The sequence below is a fragment of the Acinonyx jubatus genome, chromosome E3, assembly GCF_027475565.1.
Source record: "Acinonyx jubatus isolate Ajub_Pintada_27869175 chromosome E3, VMU_Ajub_asm_v1.0, whole genome shotgun sequence".
Lineage (NCBI taxonomy): Eukaryota > Metazoa > Chordata > Mammalia > Carnivora > Felidae > Acinonyx > Acinonyx jubatus.
The window spans coordinates 17,954,596-17,973,997 of record NC_069398.1 but is presented as its reverse complement, the minus strand read 5'-3'; the positions used below and the strand labels follow the sequence as shown (position 1 = coordinate 17,973,997).

Below are 19,402 nucleotides of genomic sequence, written 5' to 3'. Positions count from 1 at the left end.
ACCAATGACTTATTTTCGGGCCACTAACGCTGAACCCGGAGAATGGTGGCAAGGGAGTACCAGGAGAGGGGAGGCAAGCAGCCAGGAGTCTCCCATTAGTCTGTGAGCATGGGACAGGGCACTGGCCTTCGGGGATGGTGACAGACCTCTGTGCGCCTGCCCTTCTCCCTGTAGATGTTTATTATCGACAAGGTGGACGGAAACATCTGTGTCCTGAACGAGTTCTCCATCACTGGTTCCACTTACGCTCCAGAAGGAGAGGTGTAAGTCCCCCCAAAGCTCTCCCCTTAGCTTCTCGCCACCCCCCAGACACACACCCTCCACTTCTCTCCCTGGGGCCCTGCCTCTAGTTTTGTCCTTCTTCTCGTCTCCTCTTCTGCCCCAACCTTGTTCTCTTTCCCACCTGACCTCCATGTCAGTCGCCGTGTCCCTGACTGTCCCTTGCCGCTTTCCCCACGTTCTCTCTGCATCTCAGTCCCTGTTCTTCTCTCCCTGTCTCTTTTCCTTCCTTCCTCCCTGCCCCGCTGCCAGCTTGAAGAATGATAAGCCAGTCCGCTCAGGGCAGTATGATGGGCTGGTGGAGTTGGCCACCATTTGTGCCCTCTGCAATGACTCCTCCTTGGACTTCAACGAGGTAACCTCTCCACACCAGAGGCAGCCCCTCCACCCCCTTCCCACTGACTCAGGCCTCCTCAGCAGGCCACAGGGGAAGGGCCTGCCTTGTCCCGAGTCCTGTCCTGGCCTGGGTGGAAGGGGGACGGCGGGCGCGAGAGGTGGGAGCGAGGGGCCGGGAGCACAGGGCACCTACTTGCTCTTCCTCCTCTGTCCTCTCAGGCCAAAGGTGTTTACGAGAAGGTGGGTGAGGCAACAGAGACGGCGCTCACCACCCTGGTGGAGAAGATGAATGTGTTCAGCACAGACGTGAGGAGCCTCTCAAAAGTGGAGCGGGCCAACGCCTGCAACTCAGTGAGTCTGCACGCTGCCTCCCGTGGGGTCCTCCTTCACCCCGGCTTGCACAGGCCAGGATCCAGGGAACCTCAGGACACAGAGGCCCCCGGTCCGGCCCGGCAGGGCCTTGTGCCCCATGCCGGGACCCCAGTCAGCACAAGCAGATGGCCTTTCCACAGCTTTTCTTGGCCAGGCTGGCTCTGGGTGGAACCTCCTGCCCCTGGACTTTCCACCGCCAACTGCAGCGCCCCTGGATGGCACTTCCTCCTGCGTGTCCCTAGGTGGAAGGGACGGAGCTGGGCACACAAAGCACAAGCCCTCCATCGCGGTGCTTCCCCTTGTCCAGATGAACAAACTCCATTCTATGGATTAATATTTACTTAATGTGTATATCAAGTTCCTCTTCTATATTGTGTTTTCAGCATCGCTCATTCCTTTTTTTTTAAATGTTTATTTTTGAGAGAGAAAAATTATTTTTGAGAGAAATATTTTTTTTTAATTTTTTTTAAACGTTTATTTTTGAGAGACACAGAGAGAGAGAGACAGAGAGCATGAGCAGGGGAGGGGCAGAGAGAGAGGGAGACATAGAATCCAAAGCAGGCTCCAGGCTCTGAGCTGTCAGCCCAGAGCCCAACGCAGGGCTCGAATCCACAGACTGTGAGATCATGACCTGAGCTGAAGTCGGACACCCAACTGAAAGAGCCACCCAGGCACCCCTTGAAAGAAATATTTTTAAAATGTTTATTTATTTTTGCATGTGTGTGCAAGCAGGGGAGGGGCAGAGAGAGAGGGGACAGAGCATGTGAAGTGTGCTCTGCACTGACAGCAGAGAGCCTGACGCAGGGGCTCAAACTCACGACCGGTGAGATCGAACCTGAGCCAAAGTTGGACATTTAACCGACCGAGCCACCCAGGCGCCCCTCACTCATTCTTTTTTTCTGTTTTTTGTATATGTAAAATGCTCATTGCTGCTTTAATATAAGCATCAGCTTCTCTCTTATTTATTGTTACTGTCATTCCTGGGTTACTCTGAAGTGTCTATGATGCATCTGGTGAAAAAAGGCTCTCACTGATTTTGTGGAGTGCATGTTACAGCGTGCCAGGCTACTGGGTCTGCGTTGTCTGATGACACGTCTCTAGGAGCCCACGTGTAGTCATTTTCATTTGAATTAGTTAAGATTAAATAAAAGTAAAAACCCAGTTCTTCCCCTGCACTAGCCACATTTTCCATGCCCAATAACCGTGCTCAACTGTGCCATGTTGGATGGGTCAGATTACAGAACATTCCCATCATCACGGAAAGTTCTACCAGATAGTGCCATATTGTGCCCTCCTGTTTCTGCTGGGCTTTAAACTGTATGCTGTAAGAAGGTGGCCCCAGCAGCCTTGGAATTCTCTCCATTTGTGCCGTAGGTACCAGACTGAGCTTCAGTCTGAGACAGCCTGGGATCTGCTCTGACCTCCGGATCCTTTTTGACTGTGTTTTAAGGGGTCTGGGACTCTGCCCTTCAGGCACAACATCATCGTTCTGATTCCACCAGCCTCATGTCTGGCCTCTTCCTGTCTGTCTCCTCTCTCCCAGGTGATCCGCCAGCTAATGAAGAAGGAATTTACCCTGGAGTTCTCCCGAGACCGGAAGTCCATGTCTGTCTATTGCTCCCCGGCCAAATCCCGGGCTGCCGTGGGTAACAAGATGTTTGTCAAGGTCAGAAATCAGAATGTGCCTCGGTCCTCCTCTTCCGAATCCCGAGGCCCTCTCCTATCCCTGCCCCCTGTCACTGTGCCCTGGAAGAAAGACAGTAGTCTCTGAGAGCCATTCTGGTCTCCTAGGGTGCCCCTGAGGGGGTCATCGACCGCTGTAACTACGTGCGAGTTGGCACCACCCGCGTGCCGATTACAGGGCCGGTGAAGGACAAGATCCTGTCCGTGATCAAGGAGTGGGGCACTGGCCGGGATACCCTGCGCTGCCTGGCCCTGGCCACCCGGGACAGCCCCCCGAAGCGAGAGGAGATGATCCTGGATGACTCTGCCAGGTTCATGGAGTACGAGGTGAGCAGACGAAGCCTCCCGTCACCCCAGAGTCATCCGCCTCACCCCTGCACCGCCCCGGTCCTTTCCTACTTCGCACGGGCCCTAGAATCACAGGACAGGACCTAGAATCTGAAAGAACCTTAGGAATCCCCTAGTCCAGTACTACTTTGCTTGTGATCATGGACCTGTGTGAAGTGAGGCGTGGCGCTTGCAGACAGAACAGAGAGCCACTCGGTCACCGGGCATTCTTGGTTCTGCCGATGTGTTTCCAGAGTGAGGTATTCCTGATTCGAGAAGCAGGGCATAGACCTGAATTCTGGCGCAAGCGCCTTATCTTGCAGTGGACTGGCTCTCTCAATAGCACCAAAGTCCACTCCCTTCGTTTTCCAGACGGGACCCCTTGGTCCAGCAGGTAGCGTGGATTTGCTCAAAGCTGTAGACTGAGTGGCCCTCCTGAGGGCAGAAGCCACTGTCCTCTCAGCTCGAGTTCTTGCCCCGAAATGCACACGGTCTATCAGCGACGACGGGCTTGGCAGCGTCAGGCCTGCAGGCGCACGTGTAAACAGGGAGGATCTCTTGCCCCTGGGCTTCTGAGGCCCCCCTGGGATTTACACACCGGGCCCAGGGTCAGCTTTCTCCCCATTTCCCCCTGAGCTTCCTCCCCAGCTCATTTTCCGAGTCCTTCCCCAACCCCGTCGCTCTCTGCTGTCTCCCCAGACGGACCTGACATTTGTCGGCGTGGTGGGCATGCTGGACCCACCCCGCAAGGAGGTCACGGGCTCTATTCAGCTGTGCCGGGATGCCGGAATCCGAGTCATCATGATCACCGGGGACAACAAGGGCACAGCCATTGCCATCTGCCGACGAATCGGCATCTTTGGGGAGAACGAGGAGGTGGCTGACCGAGCCTACACCGGCCGGGAGTTTGACGACCTGCCCCTGGCGGAACAGCGGGAGGCCTGCCGTCGCGCCCGCTGCTTCGCCCGCGTGGAGCCCTCCCATAAGTCGAAGATCGTGGAGTATCTGCAGTCCTACGATGAGATCACGGCCATGGTGAGGGGACGGCAGGGCTGCGCGGCGGGGCCCACGTGCATGGGCGACGAGCAGTCTGCACAGAGTCCCCTGAGATGATGGTCTCTAGAGCTGGGGGCCCCGGGGGACTAAGCGGGGACCCTGGCCAGATGCACAGGGGAGGGTCAACCCCGGAGGAGGGGTGTGTGCCAGGCTTCACATCCCACCTTCGCTTTCTCCCCTCAGACAGGTGATGGTGTCAACGATGCCCCTGCCCTGAAGAAGGCCGAGATCGGCATCGCCATGGGATCCGGCACCGCCGTGGCCAAGACCGCTTCCGAGATGGTGCTGGCCGACGACAACTTCTCCACCATCGTGGCTGCGGTGGAGGAGGGCCGCGCCATCTACAACAACATGAAGCAGTTCATCCGCTACCTCATCTCCTCCAACGTGGGCGAGGTGGTCTGGTGAGCGGCCAGGGAGGGCACCGCGGAGGAACCCAGGGCTGGGTGGGGGTGGGGGGCGACCCCAGGTCCGGAGGCAGGATGGACGTGTGACCCCCTCCTTCTGGCAGCATCTTCCTGACCGCCGCCTTAGGACTGCCTGAGGCCCTGATCCCTGTGCAGCTGCTGTGGGTGAACTTGGTGACTGACGGGCTCCCGGCCACAGCCCTGGGCTTCAACCCACCAGACCTGGACATCATGGACCGGCCTCCCCGGAGCCCCAAGGAGCCCCTCATCAGTGGCTGGCTCTTCTTCCGCTACATGGCAATTGGGGGTGAGCAGGACGGGACCCCACAATCCTTCCCAACCCTCCGGGACACCTGCTTCCTGATGCAGCCAACTCGAGGGGCCCTCTTCCTCAACCAGCTGTTCATGGCCAGGAGCCCTCCTGACGCCTCCCCTCTCCCGTCTCTATCACAGGCTACGTGGGTGCGGCCACTGTGGGAGCGGCTGTCTGGTGGTTCCTGTATGCAGATGACGGGCCTCATGTCACTTACAGCCAGCTGGTAGGGAGGACAGAGGCAGGAGGAGGGTGAGGAGCAAGAGGGTGCCGTGGAGGCTTCTGTGGGATCCCAGCTCCTCAATCCTCCCCCTGCAGACTCACTTCATGCAGTGCAACGAGGAAAACGCCAACTTTGAGGGCGTGGACTGCGAGGTCTTTGAGGCCCCCCAGCCCATGACCATGGCCTTGTCCGTGCTGGTTACCATTGAAATGTGCAACGCTCTCAACAGGTGGGGCCTGCGCACCCACCCCTGCCGCTTCCCACCGGCCACCGTGTCCTCCCTGTCCTCTCTCTGCTCACCACTGCTTTCTTCTGCCCCCCTCTGCCTCCACCCGGCCTCCGCCTCACAGCCTGTCTGAGAACCAGTCCCTTCTGCGGATGCCGCCCTGGGTGAACATCTGGCTGCTGGGCTCCATCTGCCTGTCCATGTCCCTGCACTTCCTCATCCTCTATGTCGACCCTCTACCGGTGAGCCTCCTCTGCCAGGGACCTTGCTCTGCCCCTCAGGGAGCCTTCGTAGGCTGGGGCACTGACAGAGGAGGGCGTCAGGCCCGGGTGGTTCCTCCCGGGGCTCTGGGCTGTCCCCTCCCTCCCGGGGGCAGCGCTGGTCCTCACCACCCCCGCCTGCCCCTCCCCCGCCCCCTCCAGATGATCTTCAAGCTCCAGGCCCTGGACTGCACCCAGTGGCTCATGGTCCTCAAGATCTCATTTCCAGTCATCCTGCTCGATGAGCTCCTCAAGTTCATTGCTCGGAACTACCTAGAGGGTAAGCCACGCCCCCCGCCTCGGCACCCTGTTCGCCCCTGGCCCCACACGGCCCCTCCCTCTGCGCTGCAAAGGCGCCTGCCCCCCCCTTCTCAGCTGGGTGCTCTGGCCCCTTCCCCGGGCCCCCACTCCCCTGCACCTGTGCAGGCACCCGCAGCCCCCTTAGCCCTCTTGGCCCTCTGCGCCCGCCCCCGCCCTCCGTAACCATCTCTCTGTCCTCTCTGGCCATAGGATAACCCGTTTCCCCCTCCTCCATCTCTTTGAACCGTGTCACAGGTATCGCCCCCCCTCTCGCCCTCGCCCCTAGCTGCTGTGCCCCCCGCGCGTCCCCCTCTCCCCCTCGGTGGCGCCTGAGGTCACTTGCGCTCGCTGCTCCACCTGGAGCCCCTGCTGCCACTGCCGCTGCCACGCTTCCGGGGCCAGGCGGGCTGCTGCCCTCACTGTGAGGTCGGCGGCGCCCCGCCTCGGGCAGCACGGTGCGTGCTGGGCTGCGCTGCTCTGGGCGCTGAGCTGTCTGCCCGGGCTACAGTGCTGGGGAGGAGTGGGCTCTGGGACACAGGTGAGTCCAGGGGGCTGGGGAGACCCTCCAGGTAAGTGTGCCAGGGGCCGGGGGACACAGAGCCCGGAAGGGACTTTTCCCCTCCTCTCCCACCCCCTGCCTCATCCTTCCCTTTCTCCTTCCAGATCCAGAAGATGAAAGAAGGAAGTAATCAGTCCTTTTTGCCCCTTCTTCCCCGCCCTGATAGTGACGCATCTTCAGGCAGAGCTGTGGCACAGACTCCCACGTGCCCTCCCCGTCCCCCCACCCCCAACGTTTTTCTGTTTATAGACACCATGGTCCCTTTCACTTTTCCAACCCCCTCAACAACCCACCTTCCCTCCCTCCTGCTCTTGGAAAACCTCCCCTCCCCAACCCCACGGGGCTTGCAGGGACAAGGCGACGGACTGAGCTGAGCTGCTTATTTATTGAAAATAAATGACAGAAAAGTCTGGCCTTGCCTCTGTGCACATCTTGGGGCCTGGGTTGGGCCCCTGGGGACAAGCATCTTAGTGTCATGCGGTCCAGAGAGCAGCTGCCCGTCCCGGGGTGCACGGGTGGAGGGACCCGCGGCCACGCGCCAGAGGCCCCCAGCTGCCGCTCACAGCTCGGCTGTGCGTCGGGGAAGCGATGTGGCTATTACTCTGGCTCAGGAGACAGCGGCAGGAGGACCAGGACCCAGGAGGCAGCATGGCAGCCAGGAGGCCGCAGGGCTAAGCCTGCACCTTTGGTTCCCGGAGGGGGCTGGGACTCCCACCCAGGTGTCATCCTTGGGGGCAGGAGGCCAGCCACCCCTGGGAGGAGGCGCTAGAGAGACAGGGAAGCGGCGGCCCCGGCACCTCAACCCTAGGCTTGGAGAGGATGAAGACACTATCCCGAGACCCCCAAAGCCCAGGCCTCTTGGTTCAGGAGTGGGGAAAGGCAGTCTCCCCCGGGGTGGGTGGGTGCTAGCCCCTCAGGTGTCCTTGATGTCCCTGATGTCCCTGAGGGGCGCCTCATCCACGATGCTGCGCACTTGCTCCAGACTCTCGGCCTGGCGGATCCGTTCTAGGCGCACCTGTGGGGTCCGGCGAGGCAGGAGAAGGGTGCTTGGCGGGGAAACGTAGCCCCCGCCCCACCTGCCAGCCCTCCAAGGGACGAGGGCCCGGGACCAGTACACCCAGGTGCCCCATCTTCCCAACCCACAGTGAAAGTGGGTCCAAGGGAAGAAATGGGTCCTGACAGAGTGGCCTGATACAGCGCGGGATGGGCAGGTGGGGCTGACACACGTGGCATGCCAGGCTCTGGGCCAAGGACTCCACGTGTCCAAAGACAGACACGCACGGCCTTCAATTTCTTTTGAGCAATAACTCAGAGGAGAGGAGGACGCCGGCCTCGGGAAGAGGAAGGGAACTCCCCTAATTGGAAGGCTGTCCTCGCAGGATCTAGAACAAGCCACCTGGATCATGCCAGCCTGATGGGAAGGGGACACACTGTACCTGCAGGGCCTGGGACAGTCGTACAAAATCCCTCTGCACCTGTTCACTGGTCTCCAGCTCAGCCTGCAGCCGCAGCACCTTGGCCCTCTGTTCTGAGAGGAGGTCTGTGAGCTGGGCCTGGGGGGACAGGACGCAGAGCTGGGGCTGGCACCAGATGGGACGGCGTGCGGCCAAGGAAACAAGATGTCTGGACAGGGGTGCCCCTTCCACACCGTCCCTGACCCTGACCTCTTCTGTGAGGCCGGAACCTGGTGGCTACCTCGGGGCCTTCCTGCCACCCGGCCTAAAGGCGACCGAAAGGGCGGGAGAGGCCGGTGGGGGTCTCCACGCTGCCGCCCCTCCCGCCGTCATGGAGTCTGGCTCCGGAGTCCAGCCTCACCTTGCTCTGTTCCTGCTGGATCCGCTCCATCTCCGTCCTCAGGCTGCACAGGGAGGCTGGGAAGTCAGGCAGGGGCCGGACGTCAGACCCGCACCCTCCCTGCCCTGTCCCCCCCCCCCCTCCGCCCGCCCGGCCAGGCTCCAGCCCATACTCACCCTCCATCACCTCTGCGTGGAAAGGAAAAAAGAGAGGTCAAGGCTTGTTCTTACGCGGTCTCCTCTCTCTCCCCAACTGGTGCCCGGGTGCTCCCCTGTGGGGAGGTCAGCCTCCCTGGGGGCGAGGCTGGGGCGGCTCCCCTCCTCCGCCCTCACCTGTCTCCTCCCGTTGCACCCTCAGCTGCCCCTCCAGGCTGGCCCTGGCCGCAGTCTCCTCCTCCAGCGCCTCCCGGAGCGTCACGATCTCAATCCGGAGGCGCTCAGCCTCGTGCTCCCGGGCCTGCTGCTGGGCCCGCGCCTCCTGCCTCGTGTGGTGCACCAGCTGCTGCAGCTCCTGCAAGGGAGGCCGGTCACCCGCCCGGTGGGCCGGAGGCCACAGGGGCCAGCAGCCCGATGGGGACGGGGCGGGGAAGGGGACAAAGGAACGGAGGGAGGGAACTGAAAAGGGGAAAGGACCCCCGTGGCCGCTCCCAAGGAGAGTGGACGGACAGAGCCGGCAGTGAACACGTTACAGTGGCCACACCGCCAGGGCTGGAGGGACCCGCCGGCACGGCGCTGAGGGCAGAAAGTTCCCGAAAATTGCCTAGAGCGGGACACCGTTTTGTAATGCTCAGAAAACAAAAGTTAGCACTGCGCTATTTGGACAGACGCGCACGTAGAACAACAAAAATGATACCAAAAGAGAGCAAGAGAACGACAGGGGATCCACCAGGATCTCAGAGACACTGAGAGTCCCCCACAGTCCCATGGGGACACCCAGTTGTAGGATTACCCTTAGTTCAATCAAAGGTCAGGACGGCAGAAACAGAACCCAGGGGTTTACGGGGGCGCACGGAAGGAGACAGAGGCCGTAGCTCTCAGGGTGGGCAAGGGTTCCGGGTGACCTTCAGGTTCCTAATGAACTCGGTCCACAGAGCCACGCACAGGTCAACGAACACAGCTTGGTAATAAACCAAGATGACGATGAATTCAGTTTTGTGGCTCTCGCTTCAAAATAACAAACCAGGGACGCCTGGGTGGCTCAGCCGGTTAAGCGTGCAATTCAGCTCAGGTCGTGATCTCACAGTTTGTGAGTTCGAGCCCCGCGCCGGGCTCTGTGCTGACAGCTCGGAGCCTGGAGCCTGCTTCAGGTTCTGTGTCTCCCTCTCTCTCTGCCCTCCCCCACTCTCGCTCTGTCTCTCTCTCTCTCTCAAAAATAAATAAACATTAAAAAACTAAAAAAAAAAAAAAAACAAAAAAAAACAACAGTCAAATCACTGCCTCCTTCACGTCAAGCACTCTGCAAACTCATCTTCTCTTTACACCGAGGCTGGGAAGGGGGGATGGTCCCAGGCCAATGCTCTGCTATGCGTGGAGGATAAGGGCCAGCAGGGGGGCCCCGGGCTGTCAGCACCCACACTCCCCTTACCGGCACCAAGCTGGGCAGTGACTCCTCGTGACCCTCATCCTGCTCCAGGCCCCGGGGGGCTGAAGACAGCGGCTGCTCGGCCCGGAGTCCTTGGTTTTCCTCAGTCAGCCGCTTTACCTCGTGGCTCAGGCACTTGTGTGATGTGGCCAGCTCTGCCTGGGGATGCATAGTCAGTAGGAGGGGATGAGGGGGACAGGGTGTCGCCAGAGCCCCGTGAGGCCAAACCCTGACCCCTCCTCCTGACACCCTCCGCTGCTGAGAAAGGAAGAAGCACCCTTTATTAAGTGCCTTTGACCCCCAAGCTTCTTATACACTCTTCTTTTAATTTTTTATTTTGAGAGAGCGTGAATGGGAAGGGGCAGAGAGAGACACAGAGAGACAGGCAGACAGAATCCCAAGCAGGCTCCACGCCATCAGCACAGAGCCCGATGTGGGGCTTGAACTCACAAACCGTGAGATCATGGCCAGAGACGAAATCAGGAGTCAGATGCTCAACCGACCGAGCCACCGAGGCATCCCCTTTATACACCTGCCTCGGTGGCTTGGAGGTCACAAGTGGAGGGCCACCTCGAGTGTTTTATCTGGTCCGTACTTTTTTTTGGTTGTTTTTAAGCTTCAATTACGTGCCAACTTTAGGGGCGCCTGGGTGGCTCAGTCAGCTAAGTGTCTGACTTCAGCTCGGGTCATGATCTTGTGGCTCATGGGTTCCAGCCCCCTGTCAAGCTCTGTGCTGACAGCTTGGAGCCTGGAGCCTGCTTCTGATTCTGTGTCTCCCTGTATCTCTGCCCTTCCCCCACTTGCGCGCGCGCTCTCTCAAAAACAAACGTTAAAAAAATTTTTTTTAATTAGTTGTCAACTTTAAAAGTCAGGAGACAGCACGCAAATACCCAGGCTTCTGGCTTCTCTGGACAAATCAGAAAACCTGGCAGCATCGAGCCCGCATTCCCATGTGGCTCCGGTCACAGAGCCGAGGGGCAGCGGCGCCCTTTGCGGTCCTCTCGGCTCGGCCGCAGCGCGCCTTCCTGTCTACACCTGGCCCGGGAGAATCACATACGTTTCCCGGCTGGACTCGGGGAGTATCCGGTTCTGCAAGCCTTGCTTTTAAGCCGCACAACTGTGCACGCCAGGTCCCACCATCTCGATTTCAAGGAGCCAAGGCAGAGGCTCCAAGCTTGTGGGGTCAGCTCAGGATCACCGAGCTGGTGCGTGGGAGGCCCCGTGCGAACGCAGAACCCTTGCTCTGACTGCAGCGCCCGGTGCCCTGGAAACCCTTCGCGCGCCCGACGGACACCAACTCCAGGGCACAGCCTGAGCCGCCGGGGGCCGGGGCAGGACAGGTGTCTTGACCTTTCCACGTGCCCCTCTCGGCCAATCCCCGTCACACTCCTCTACCTCGTGCCCGGCCCCCAGCCCTCACCATCTGCAGCTGAACCCGCTCCTGGGCCTGGCTCACGGTCCCCTGCAGGGTCCGCAGCAGCTGCTCTGAGTTCTGGACCTGGGCCAGGAGCACTTGCATCTGTGGGTGGAAGGAGGTGAGGGTGAGGTCGGGGCCAGGAGGCAGGCCGCCGCCGGGGGCCCTGCTGGGGCTGCGGCACAGCGGGACCCACCTGCTTGGCGCAGTCCTCATTGCTCCGTCTCAGGCCCTCCTGCAGCTCGTCCCGCTCTCGGCTGATGGTCTCCAGGTCCTTCTGCAGCTGCCGGCCCTGCCACGGATGCCGGCCTCGGTCTCAGCCTCCGAGCGGAGGCCTGCCCTCCTCACCATGCCCCTCGGGCCTGCCTTCTACATCTCGGGGTGGGGGGGGGAGGCATCTCTCAACCGGTCACCCTGCCTCTGTCGCCTGAGCCCCAGTTCGAGCTCCAGGGGTGGGGGGTGCCCGGGGAGCATCCGGGGAAGGGGGAGGTGGATGCGAGCACGTGGGCAGGCCGCTCCGCCCCCTCCACTCACCTCCATTTGCAGCTGCTCCCACTGGTTGTCCGGGACGAGCTGGTAACCAGGAGGGGGCAGGTAGATGCCCTCGGGGACCAGGGTGCCCGTGGACACCAGAGAGGCGGTCTCTTCCTGCTCGGGGCTCAGGCCCTGGCGGCTGCGGGGCAGGGACGTGCTGCCGGCCCCACCACCGAGGGAGAAGGAAGAGATGGAAGCGCTATCGTCACAGTTGTGGGCGAAGGCTTCGGCCGCCGCACCCCCGTCTCCACTCAGCTCCTCGAGAGGCTCCAGCGGGGGCGATGGGTCCCGGGACAGGGGCAGCAACTCCGTGGAGCCGTGTAAGGAAGGGGGAGGCCGGGGCCGTCTCTAGGGGAAGGGGCAGGGAAGAGGCTGGGGGGCCGGGGTCCTGCGGCGCCCCCTCTTCCCGCAGCAACCCCCCTGGCCGCCCCCTCACCTGGATCTCTTGAATGAGCTCCTCTGCCCTGAGCAGCTTCGCCTTCAGCTCCTCAATCTCCTGCTCCATGGGCAGCACGATCTCCCGAAGCTTCTCCGAGTCCTCGTGGGCCTGGAGAAAGGGAGGTTGGGCAGCAGCCGTCCCCCTCCCGACTACTGGACCCCTAGGGTCTGTTCTGAGCCTTCTCTCCAAGCATGTCAGCCCTTCCAACCCTCCCAAGAGGGTGCCAGGCCTCCCCATTTTAAAGATAAAAACACAGAGGCTCCGGGAGCTTATGCGACTTGCCCAGGTCACACGGCAGGTAAAGAAGCCAAAGTCGCGACTATCTTCCTGGTACCCACTCGCTCATTCTTTCCTTCCCCGACATCCATTTTCAGTTGTTTCTTTTATCACAGAAGCTTGCATTTATAGTTGGGCACATGCCCTAAATCCTACAACACCATCCACATTTCTCACCTTCCCTGTAACTAAGCATGGCCAGTCGACCAAGTTCCAGCAAAGGAGATGTAAATGCAAACTTCCAGGGCAACTCCTTAAAGGGAGAGGGTGGGCTTTTCTTTACTCCTCCCCCTCCTCCTCGACGGTTAGAATGTGGACATAATGGCTGGCACTCCAGCAGTCATCTTGGGCCATGAGGCAATAAGCTACCTACGGCAAGACAGTAACCTAAAAGGAACTTGGGCTCCTAGTGACTTGTTGACCTGGCATCAGTCCTGGAATGTCTACCTGTGGACTGTAAGGAAAATAAATTTCTATCTTATTTAAGCCACTGTTGGTTTGGGTTTTCAAATTTCATCCTAACTAGTACGTCCTTTAGTCCCGTCACCCCTACATTGCTAGCAATTTCTTTTTGGTCTGCTTTCAGGTTTGGGATCCTGCTGAACCTGCACAGCCAATGCAATGGTCTCTGGCCATCCCTGAATGTCACACAGGCTCCTCTATCCAAGTACAGCCAAATCTGAACCACTCACGACAACGTTTCTCCTCCTCTAGGCGTTAGGTCACCTACCCAGCTGTCCAAGACTGAAATCTGCCGGTTACCCACCCTCTTCCAATCCATGCCATTTCTACCTCTTGAATCACTCAAAATCCTGTCCCAAGCAAGCTCAGCTTAACCCTCCAAATCCCTTGTGGGAACAGTTGCAACAGGCAGGGGAGGCCCACGTGGCCCAAACAAAACACTTCGGTCCCATCTGAAGCCCGGGAGTATACGCTGTGCGGATGCCATGCGTTGGGTGGACGACGGCAGGACGCAGGAGGCGGGCCGGGGCTGAACTGCCATGTCTCTAGGCCCCCTGTGCTTCTGCTCACCGCACCAGGCCTCCACCCTGCAGAGCCCTCTCCCTCACCACCCTGTGTAACTGCTCCCTAGCAACACTCGAGCGCGAGCAGCAGCCTCAGCCCGCAAGCCGTGCGTCACTAGCCTCCTTTCTTGGGCTCCTATTTTGATCTTTGTCTTTCTACCCAGGCTGGTTACTACACTTCCCGAGCCTCAGTTTCCTCGTGCATGAAATGAGGGAACGATGTGAATTTGCTTTGAAAGATCAGCAAATCAGCTCCCACCCCCTGTTAATGACACCAGTAGTAATGGGGGGGGGGGGGCGATGCGCCATAGAGATTAAGAACAAAAACCAGACCGCCTAGACAAACATTTTAGAACCAGACTGCCTAGGTTTTGAAATTCCCACTCTGCTTTGTTTATGCGCACAACCTGGGGAGACCCACTGAACTCCTTCAAACCCCACTTTACTCATCTGTGAAATGGGTCTAACGGACCGCTCTTCCAGGGGAAAGACAGGGTCTGGCCCGCAGTTATCACAGTGCCCTGTGTATGAAAGCTGTCCTGAAGTGTCAGCTCCCTTCCGCCTACACGATCTCCTTCATTTTGGAAGTAAACAAACCTGGCCAGCCCTCCAGAAAGTGGCAGGGCCAGGACCTTGCCAAGTATGGAGCCAGTACCTGCCACACCCAGAATTAGGACTGGGTGCCCTGCTCCCAACGAGCTGCCCGACAATCCCTGTGCCCCGTGGTCACCTTGACTGCCTCAACATCTTTCCATATCCTGGGGCCGGGGGGAGGTCACCCCAACCTTTTCCATCTGCTTCTCCAAGGAGTCCAGGGGGTGAGCCCGGGACAACAGCTGCTTCAGGCGCCCCAGCTCCCGCTCCTTCTCCTCACAGTCCTGCTGCTGCTGCTGCTTCAGAGAAGTGATCTGGGCTTCATAGCTGCTGATGGAGTCTGGAGGGGCAGGAAGGGCAGCGGAGAGGGAGGGTCAGCGCGCTGGCCCTCCCTGGGGGTGAGGAGGGGGTGCTCTATCACTGCCGCTCTCTGCGAGGCAATTCACCGGAGCGATGGAGACTGTGGGCTCTGTGGACAGACAGCCCCGGGTCATGAGCCTCTGCGCCGGGGTCCTCTGCCGCAAAATGGGGACACTACGAATACCCCGCTGGGTTATCAAACGAAATGACACCTGGAAGGTGTTCAGCCCTCCTCCCGGTGCATAACAAATGCTGAAGACGCGATATCTACTCCTGTTAATATGTACCAATAACGATCAACCTCCAACGACAGTAGTACGTTCTTACTCTGGGCCAGACTCCGCGTGGGGCTCTGGAACTAGAGAAACGAATCGATCACAAACGCGGACGCCAGAAGCCCACGTTCCGACGGGGAAGGAAGCTGCGGAAATAGTGACAAAGCAGCGGGAGAACATCCCCAAGAGGACCACTCCGGGGTTTGTGGATCCTAGAGCACGGAGCTCTTCACTCCGCCTGCCTGGCCACGAGAGGACACCAGCAGGTGGCGGAAAGAAGGACACATTAGCACAGCACCAGTGCAAGCAGAGGCTCAGAGGTGGGAAAGTAGATGGTGTATCGGGGGCACGGTGGGCATGTCGCAAGAGCTGGGGTGACACAGGCCCCCGCAGAGACGTGCTGGAAAGCGGGGACAGGGTGGCAGGGGATGGCTCTTGAGACCGTGCACGCCCTACCAAGGTTTGGATTTATCCTACAGGTCAGTGGGAGGTAGAGGTGATGGTGGGTGGAACGGGGCCACTTTTTAAATTTTTTTTTTTTTAAGCATTTTTTAAAAAGGCTTTTTAAAAACCTTTTAGGTGAGGGGCGTCTGGGTGGCTCTGTCAGTTAAGCGTCCGACTTCGGCTCAGGCCATGATCTCACAGTTCGTGAGTTCGGGCCCCGCGTCGGGCTCTGTGTTGACAGCACGGAGCCTGCTTGGGATTCTCTCTCTCTGCCCCTCTCCGACAAAAAAAATAAACTTAAAAAAAAAAGAAAGTACTTAACTCAGAGCCTGGCCCACAGTAAGTGCTCAATAAACGTTAACTAGGATGATGATCGTGACCGTGACTACAGGTGTGCCCCACTTTTCAAAAGTTCCCATTCTACCACTTTGTTTTTACAATAATCCTACATTACTACCTGCTTTTACCGGGAGAAATCAAAGATTTTCACTTTTACAAAAAATAAACAAAACAGACAAAAAGTGAAAACAGCGTGTAGTGTTTGTTTTACAGGGATCCGTGACGGAGGCAGCACATATCCGGAACAGCAAGAGTGGCCCCAGCAAGCTCCCAGGGCACTACACTCAGCCTCTGGGGGCATCAAAGCTTCGAACTGTGTCTATGGTCATCCGTGCTTTTATCTCCATTTATTTTGTGCATTCATCAGCCAAACGTCTCCTACAGTATCAGAAAAGCCTAAGAGGGGCTATTTTTTGGGTCTGGGACCACTTGAACAATTTTCCACGTCAATTAATGGTAATTGTTTCTTCACTTTACATGCTATTTTGGCTTAGAAAATTTTCATTGCAATGTTCTACTTTTACATAGTGGGGGAAACCTGTATTATCATATTTAGGACACACTTGGTTTCTCTTAGACAGACAGGAAGTTTTATTTTTTATTTTTTATTGTTTTTAATGTTTATTTATATTTGGGAGAGAGAGAGAGAGAGAGAGAGAGAGAGAGAGAGAGCATGAGTTGGGGAGGGGCAGAGAGAGAAAGGGAGACACAGAATCGGAAGCAGGCTCCAGGCTCTGAGCTGTCAGCACAGAGCCCGACACGGGGCTGGAACTCACAAATCGCGAGATTACGACCTGAGCCAAAGTTGGACACCCAACTGACTGAGCCACCCAGGCACCCCTCTTTTATTTTTTACTTACTTATTTTTTTTAAACGTATTTATTTTAGTAATCCTATACCCAACGTGGGGTTCAAACAACCCTGAGACCAAGAGTCACATACATGTTCTAGGGCACCTGGAGGACTCGGGTGGTTAAGCGTCTGATTCTTGGTATGGGCTCAGGTCATGAGCTCACAGTTCCTGCAATCAGATCGGGCCCTGCATTGGGCTCTGTGCTGAAAGCACGGAGCCTGCTTGGGATTCTCTGTCTCCTTCCCTCTATGCCCCTCCCCAACTCGCTCTCTCTCTCTCTCCCAAAAGAAATAAATGAACTTCAAAAAAAAAAAAAAAAAAAGTCACATGTTCTACCAACCAGGTACCGTGGAAGTTTCTTTAAAAATTTTTTTGATGTTGGGGCGCCTGGGTGGCGCAGTCGGTTAAGCGTCCGACTTCAGCCAGGTCACGATCTCGCGGTCCGTGAGTTCGAGCCCCGCGTCAGGCTCTGGGCTGACGGCTCAGAGCCTGGAGCCTGTTTCCGATTCTGTGTCTCCCTCTCTCTCTGCCCCTCCCCCGTTCATGCTCTGTCTCTCTCTGTCCCAAAAATAAATAAACGTTGAAAAAAAAATTAAAAAAAAAAATTTTTTTTGATGTTTGCATTTCGAGAGAGAGAGAGCACAAAAAAAGGGGGACACAAAATCTGAAACAGGCTCCAGGCTCTGAGCTGTCAGCAGAGAGCCTGACATAGGGCTCAAACTCACGAACCATGCACGAGATCATGACCTGAGCTCAAGTCAGACGCTTAACCAACTGAGCCACCCAGGCACCCATCCAGGTATCATGGAAGTTTCTTTTAAAATAAACGTACGCATGGCGCCTGGGTGGCTCAATCAGTTAAGCATCTGACTCCTGATTTCGGCTCAGGTCATGATCTCATGTTTCGTGAATTCACGACCTGTTGCTGTCAGTGTAGAGCCTGCTTGCGATCCTCTCTCTCCCTCTCTTTCTCTCTGTCCTTCCCCTGCTCTGGCTCCCTCTCTCTCTCAAAAAAAATAAGCAAACTTAAATAAATGTACGCAGGTTTTTACAAAACGGTCTATCTAAAGAACGAATACTAAGTAGATGACAGAGTAGGTTGTATGAGACAGCCATGGCACACAGGTGCTATGTGGACGCCTGAAATGCAGGGAATGCGGCCCCAGGAGAAGTCTGGAGCCAGCAGTGGTTGTTAGAAAAGGAAATGACTCGGTGAGATGGGAATTTTAGGAAGTTTACTCTGGAAGCCAATGTCAAGGCCAGACTATAGAGTCAGACCTGTGAGAAGGCCGGGAGCTGTCAAGAGCTTCACTCCAACAGGGGCCACAGAAGCAGAGGGGTGGGACAGGGCTGGAGGCTATTTCAGAGACTCTGGACTCAGACTAGAGGAGAAGGGGTAAATAAGAACAGAGGCTGGCAGGGGTGCACCTGGGTGGCTCAGCCGGGTAAGCATCCAACTCCCGCTCGGGTCATGATCTCGCGGTCCATGAGTTCGAGCCTTGTGCCGCTCTGTGCTGACAGCTCAGAGCCTGGAGCCTGCTTTGGATTCTGTGTGCCCCCCTCTCTCTGCCCCTCCCCCACTCATGCTCTGTCTCACTCTCTCAAAAATAAATAAATGTTAAACAAAAACTAAAAAAAAAAAGAACAGAGGCTGGAAGATCTGGGGCCCGGTGAGCTGGTGCATCTCAAGTACAGAGAATGGGAGGGAGGGAGGGAAGTCTGAACATGTGTGAGACAGTGCAAATGTAGCGGTGCTTGAGGAAGGAAGGAAACCGGAGGGTTAGACTCACAGAGACTGGGCCCAGAGAGGAGTCTGAAGCCCAGGGGCTTACATGAAGCCGGTTCCAGGAACTGAAAAGTTGCTCATCTTCAGGGTTGATCAGTCATCGGTGAGGGACAAGAAATGACACCAGGCAAGGGTGCAGGCAGAGGCTCGGAGCTAAACTTAGTGAAGTCACAGAACTGCTTCTAGCACAGGCAGGACCTCTATCCAAATCAGAAAGGGGCACCCCTTCCTCTGGGCCCTTAGGCCTGTCCTGTGCTCGGCAGCCGTGCTAACCTACCCCACAGCTTATCTACCCCTTTCTTGTCATGCATTTCCCTCTTAGGGGGCCGCCAGGGAGTCTGGGAAGAGTCCCTGCCTCACCTTTCAGGATGGCCTGCAGAGAAGCCACCTCCTCTTGGCACTGCCGCTGCACTGCAGCCACAGCCTCCGCCTTCGTGCTCTCGCTCACCTCCGCCACAGCCTTCATGGTCTCCATTTCCGCCAGGGCGCCTGCCAGCTCCGCCCGAAGCCGGCCAAGCTCCTCTGATTCGGCCTCAACCTTCGCGCCCTCCTGGGAATGGGGATCCGGCGCTGTGGAGGACAGGGGTCAACTTCTTTTCCCATCACTCCCACGTTCCCCATACCCCAGACTACGAAATCAGCAAGTCCTGCCACCTAGTACCGCAGCCGCGATCCTCGCACCTTCTCCTGGCCCCGCCCCACTCCCGACCCCGCCTCTTCCTCCGCCTCCTTCTCACCTCGTCGTGCCACGTGCTGCCTGGAGCCCCGCCCACCCCCCCTTTTTCCAGGCTAGACCCCTCCCTTCCAACGGCCCCGCCCCTCCCCTCCCCGAGCCCCACCCTTCACCTGCCACTGCCCCGCCAGACCACGCCCCCTCCTCCGGTGGCCGCAGGCCCCGCCCCCTCTCTCCCGGAGGCGTGGCCCCGCCCCTTTCTCCAGGCTCCCCTCACCACCCCCGTCCCCCGGCTCCGAGCTCGGCCCCGCCTCCGATTCCGTCGCCCCTCGCGTGCATGGACGCGCCCTCACGTACCGGCCCCCTGCTGCCGTCGCCGGCCATCCTCGCCCGCGACCGCCGGCGCAGCTGCCGCCATCGCCTCCGCGCAAACGGCGGGTTCCAGCACTCCCTGGTGACGGCGCTCACCCCTTCCGGGTCCCCTCGGCTGTTTCCGGATCCGCTCGGCTGTTTCCGGATCGGCCCCGGGCTCCAGGCCCAGGCCGCAGCTGGAGGTTGATTGCCGAGCCTGGGCCGAAGATTTCCGAGCCGCAGCCCGGCCGCGGCCCCAGGCCCCGCCCCTCCCCGCCTTCTTTCCTGGGCAGCGATGTTCGAGAAGGGCGCTTGTCCTTCAA

General features: G+C 58.2%; 2 protein-coding genes across 2 annotated transcripts in view; one reads left to right on the top strand and one right to left on the bottom strand.

Moving 5' to 3' along the window:
• Window positions 1-6,753, top strand: part of ATP2A1 (ATPase sarcoplasmic/endoplasmic reticulum Ca2+ transporting 1) — a 15,557-nt gene extending 8,804 nt beyond the window's left edge. The window contains 14 exon segments of the mRNA XM_027051079.2: window positions 175-263; window positions 532-634; window positions 835-966; window positions 2,531-2,653; window positions 2,779-2,997; window positions 3,697-4,032; window positions 4,237-4,457; window positions 4,565-4,767; window positions 4,914-4,999; window positions 5,092-5,225; window positions 5,347-5,464; window positions 5,645-5,762; window positions 5,993-6,037; window positions 6,446-6,753. Coding sequence (XP_026906880.1) covers window positions 175-263; window positions 532-634; window positions 835-966; window positions 2,531-2,653; window positions 2,779-2,997; window positions 3,697-4,032; window positions 4,237-4,457; window positions 4,565-4,767; window positions 4,914-4,999; window positions 5,092-5,225; window positions 5,347-5,464; window positions 5,645-5,762; window positions 5,993-5,997 — 1,887 coding nt within the window. The 3' untranslated portion in view covers window positions 5,998-6,037; window positions 6,446-6,753.
• RABEP2 (rabaptin, RAB GTPase binding effector protein 2) lies at window positions 6,708-19,402 on the bottom strand. Its single transcript, XM_027051092.2, has 13 exons — window positions 19,086-19,402; window positions 18,416-18,625; window positions 14,190-14,338; window positions 12,101-12,211; window positions 11,665-12,012; window positions 11,327-11,422; window positions 11,137-11,235; window positions 9,720-9,875; window positions 8,468-8,645; window positions 8,312-8,323; window positions 8,157-8,212; window positions 7,778-7,894; window positions 6,708-7,356 (listed from the first exon to the last, which is right to left on the bottom strand). Exons 1-13 carry the CDS (start codon window positions 19,144-19,146, stop codon window positions 7,255-7,257), a joined length of 1,695 nt encoding a protein of 564 aa, XP_026906893.1. The 5' UTR covers window positions 19,147-19,402; the 3' UTR covers window positions 6,708-7,254.

Bases quoted from the DNA above. Each gene is read 5' to 3' on its own strand.
- RABEP2 (XM_027051092.2), bottom strand. From the start codon at position 19,146: ATGGCGGCAGCTGCGCCGGCGGTCGCGGGCGAGGATGGCCGGCGACGG. The intron at 14,339-18,415 runs GTGAGGCAGGGA...CTGCCCCTCCAG, and splicing joins TCTGCAGGCCATCCTGAAAG to ACTCCATCAGCAGCTATGAA. The intron at 11,423-11,664 runs GTGAGTGGAGGG...CATCCGTGGCAG, and splicing joins GGGAGCAGCTGCAAATGGAG to GGCCGGCAGCTGCAGAAGGA.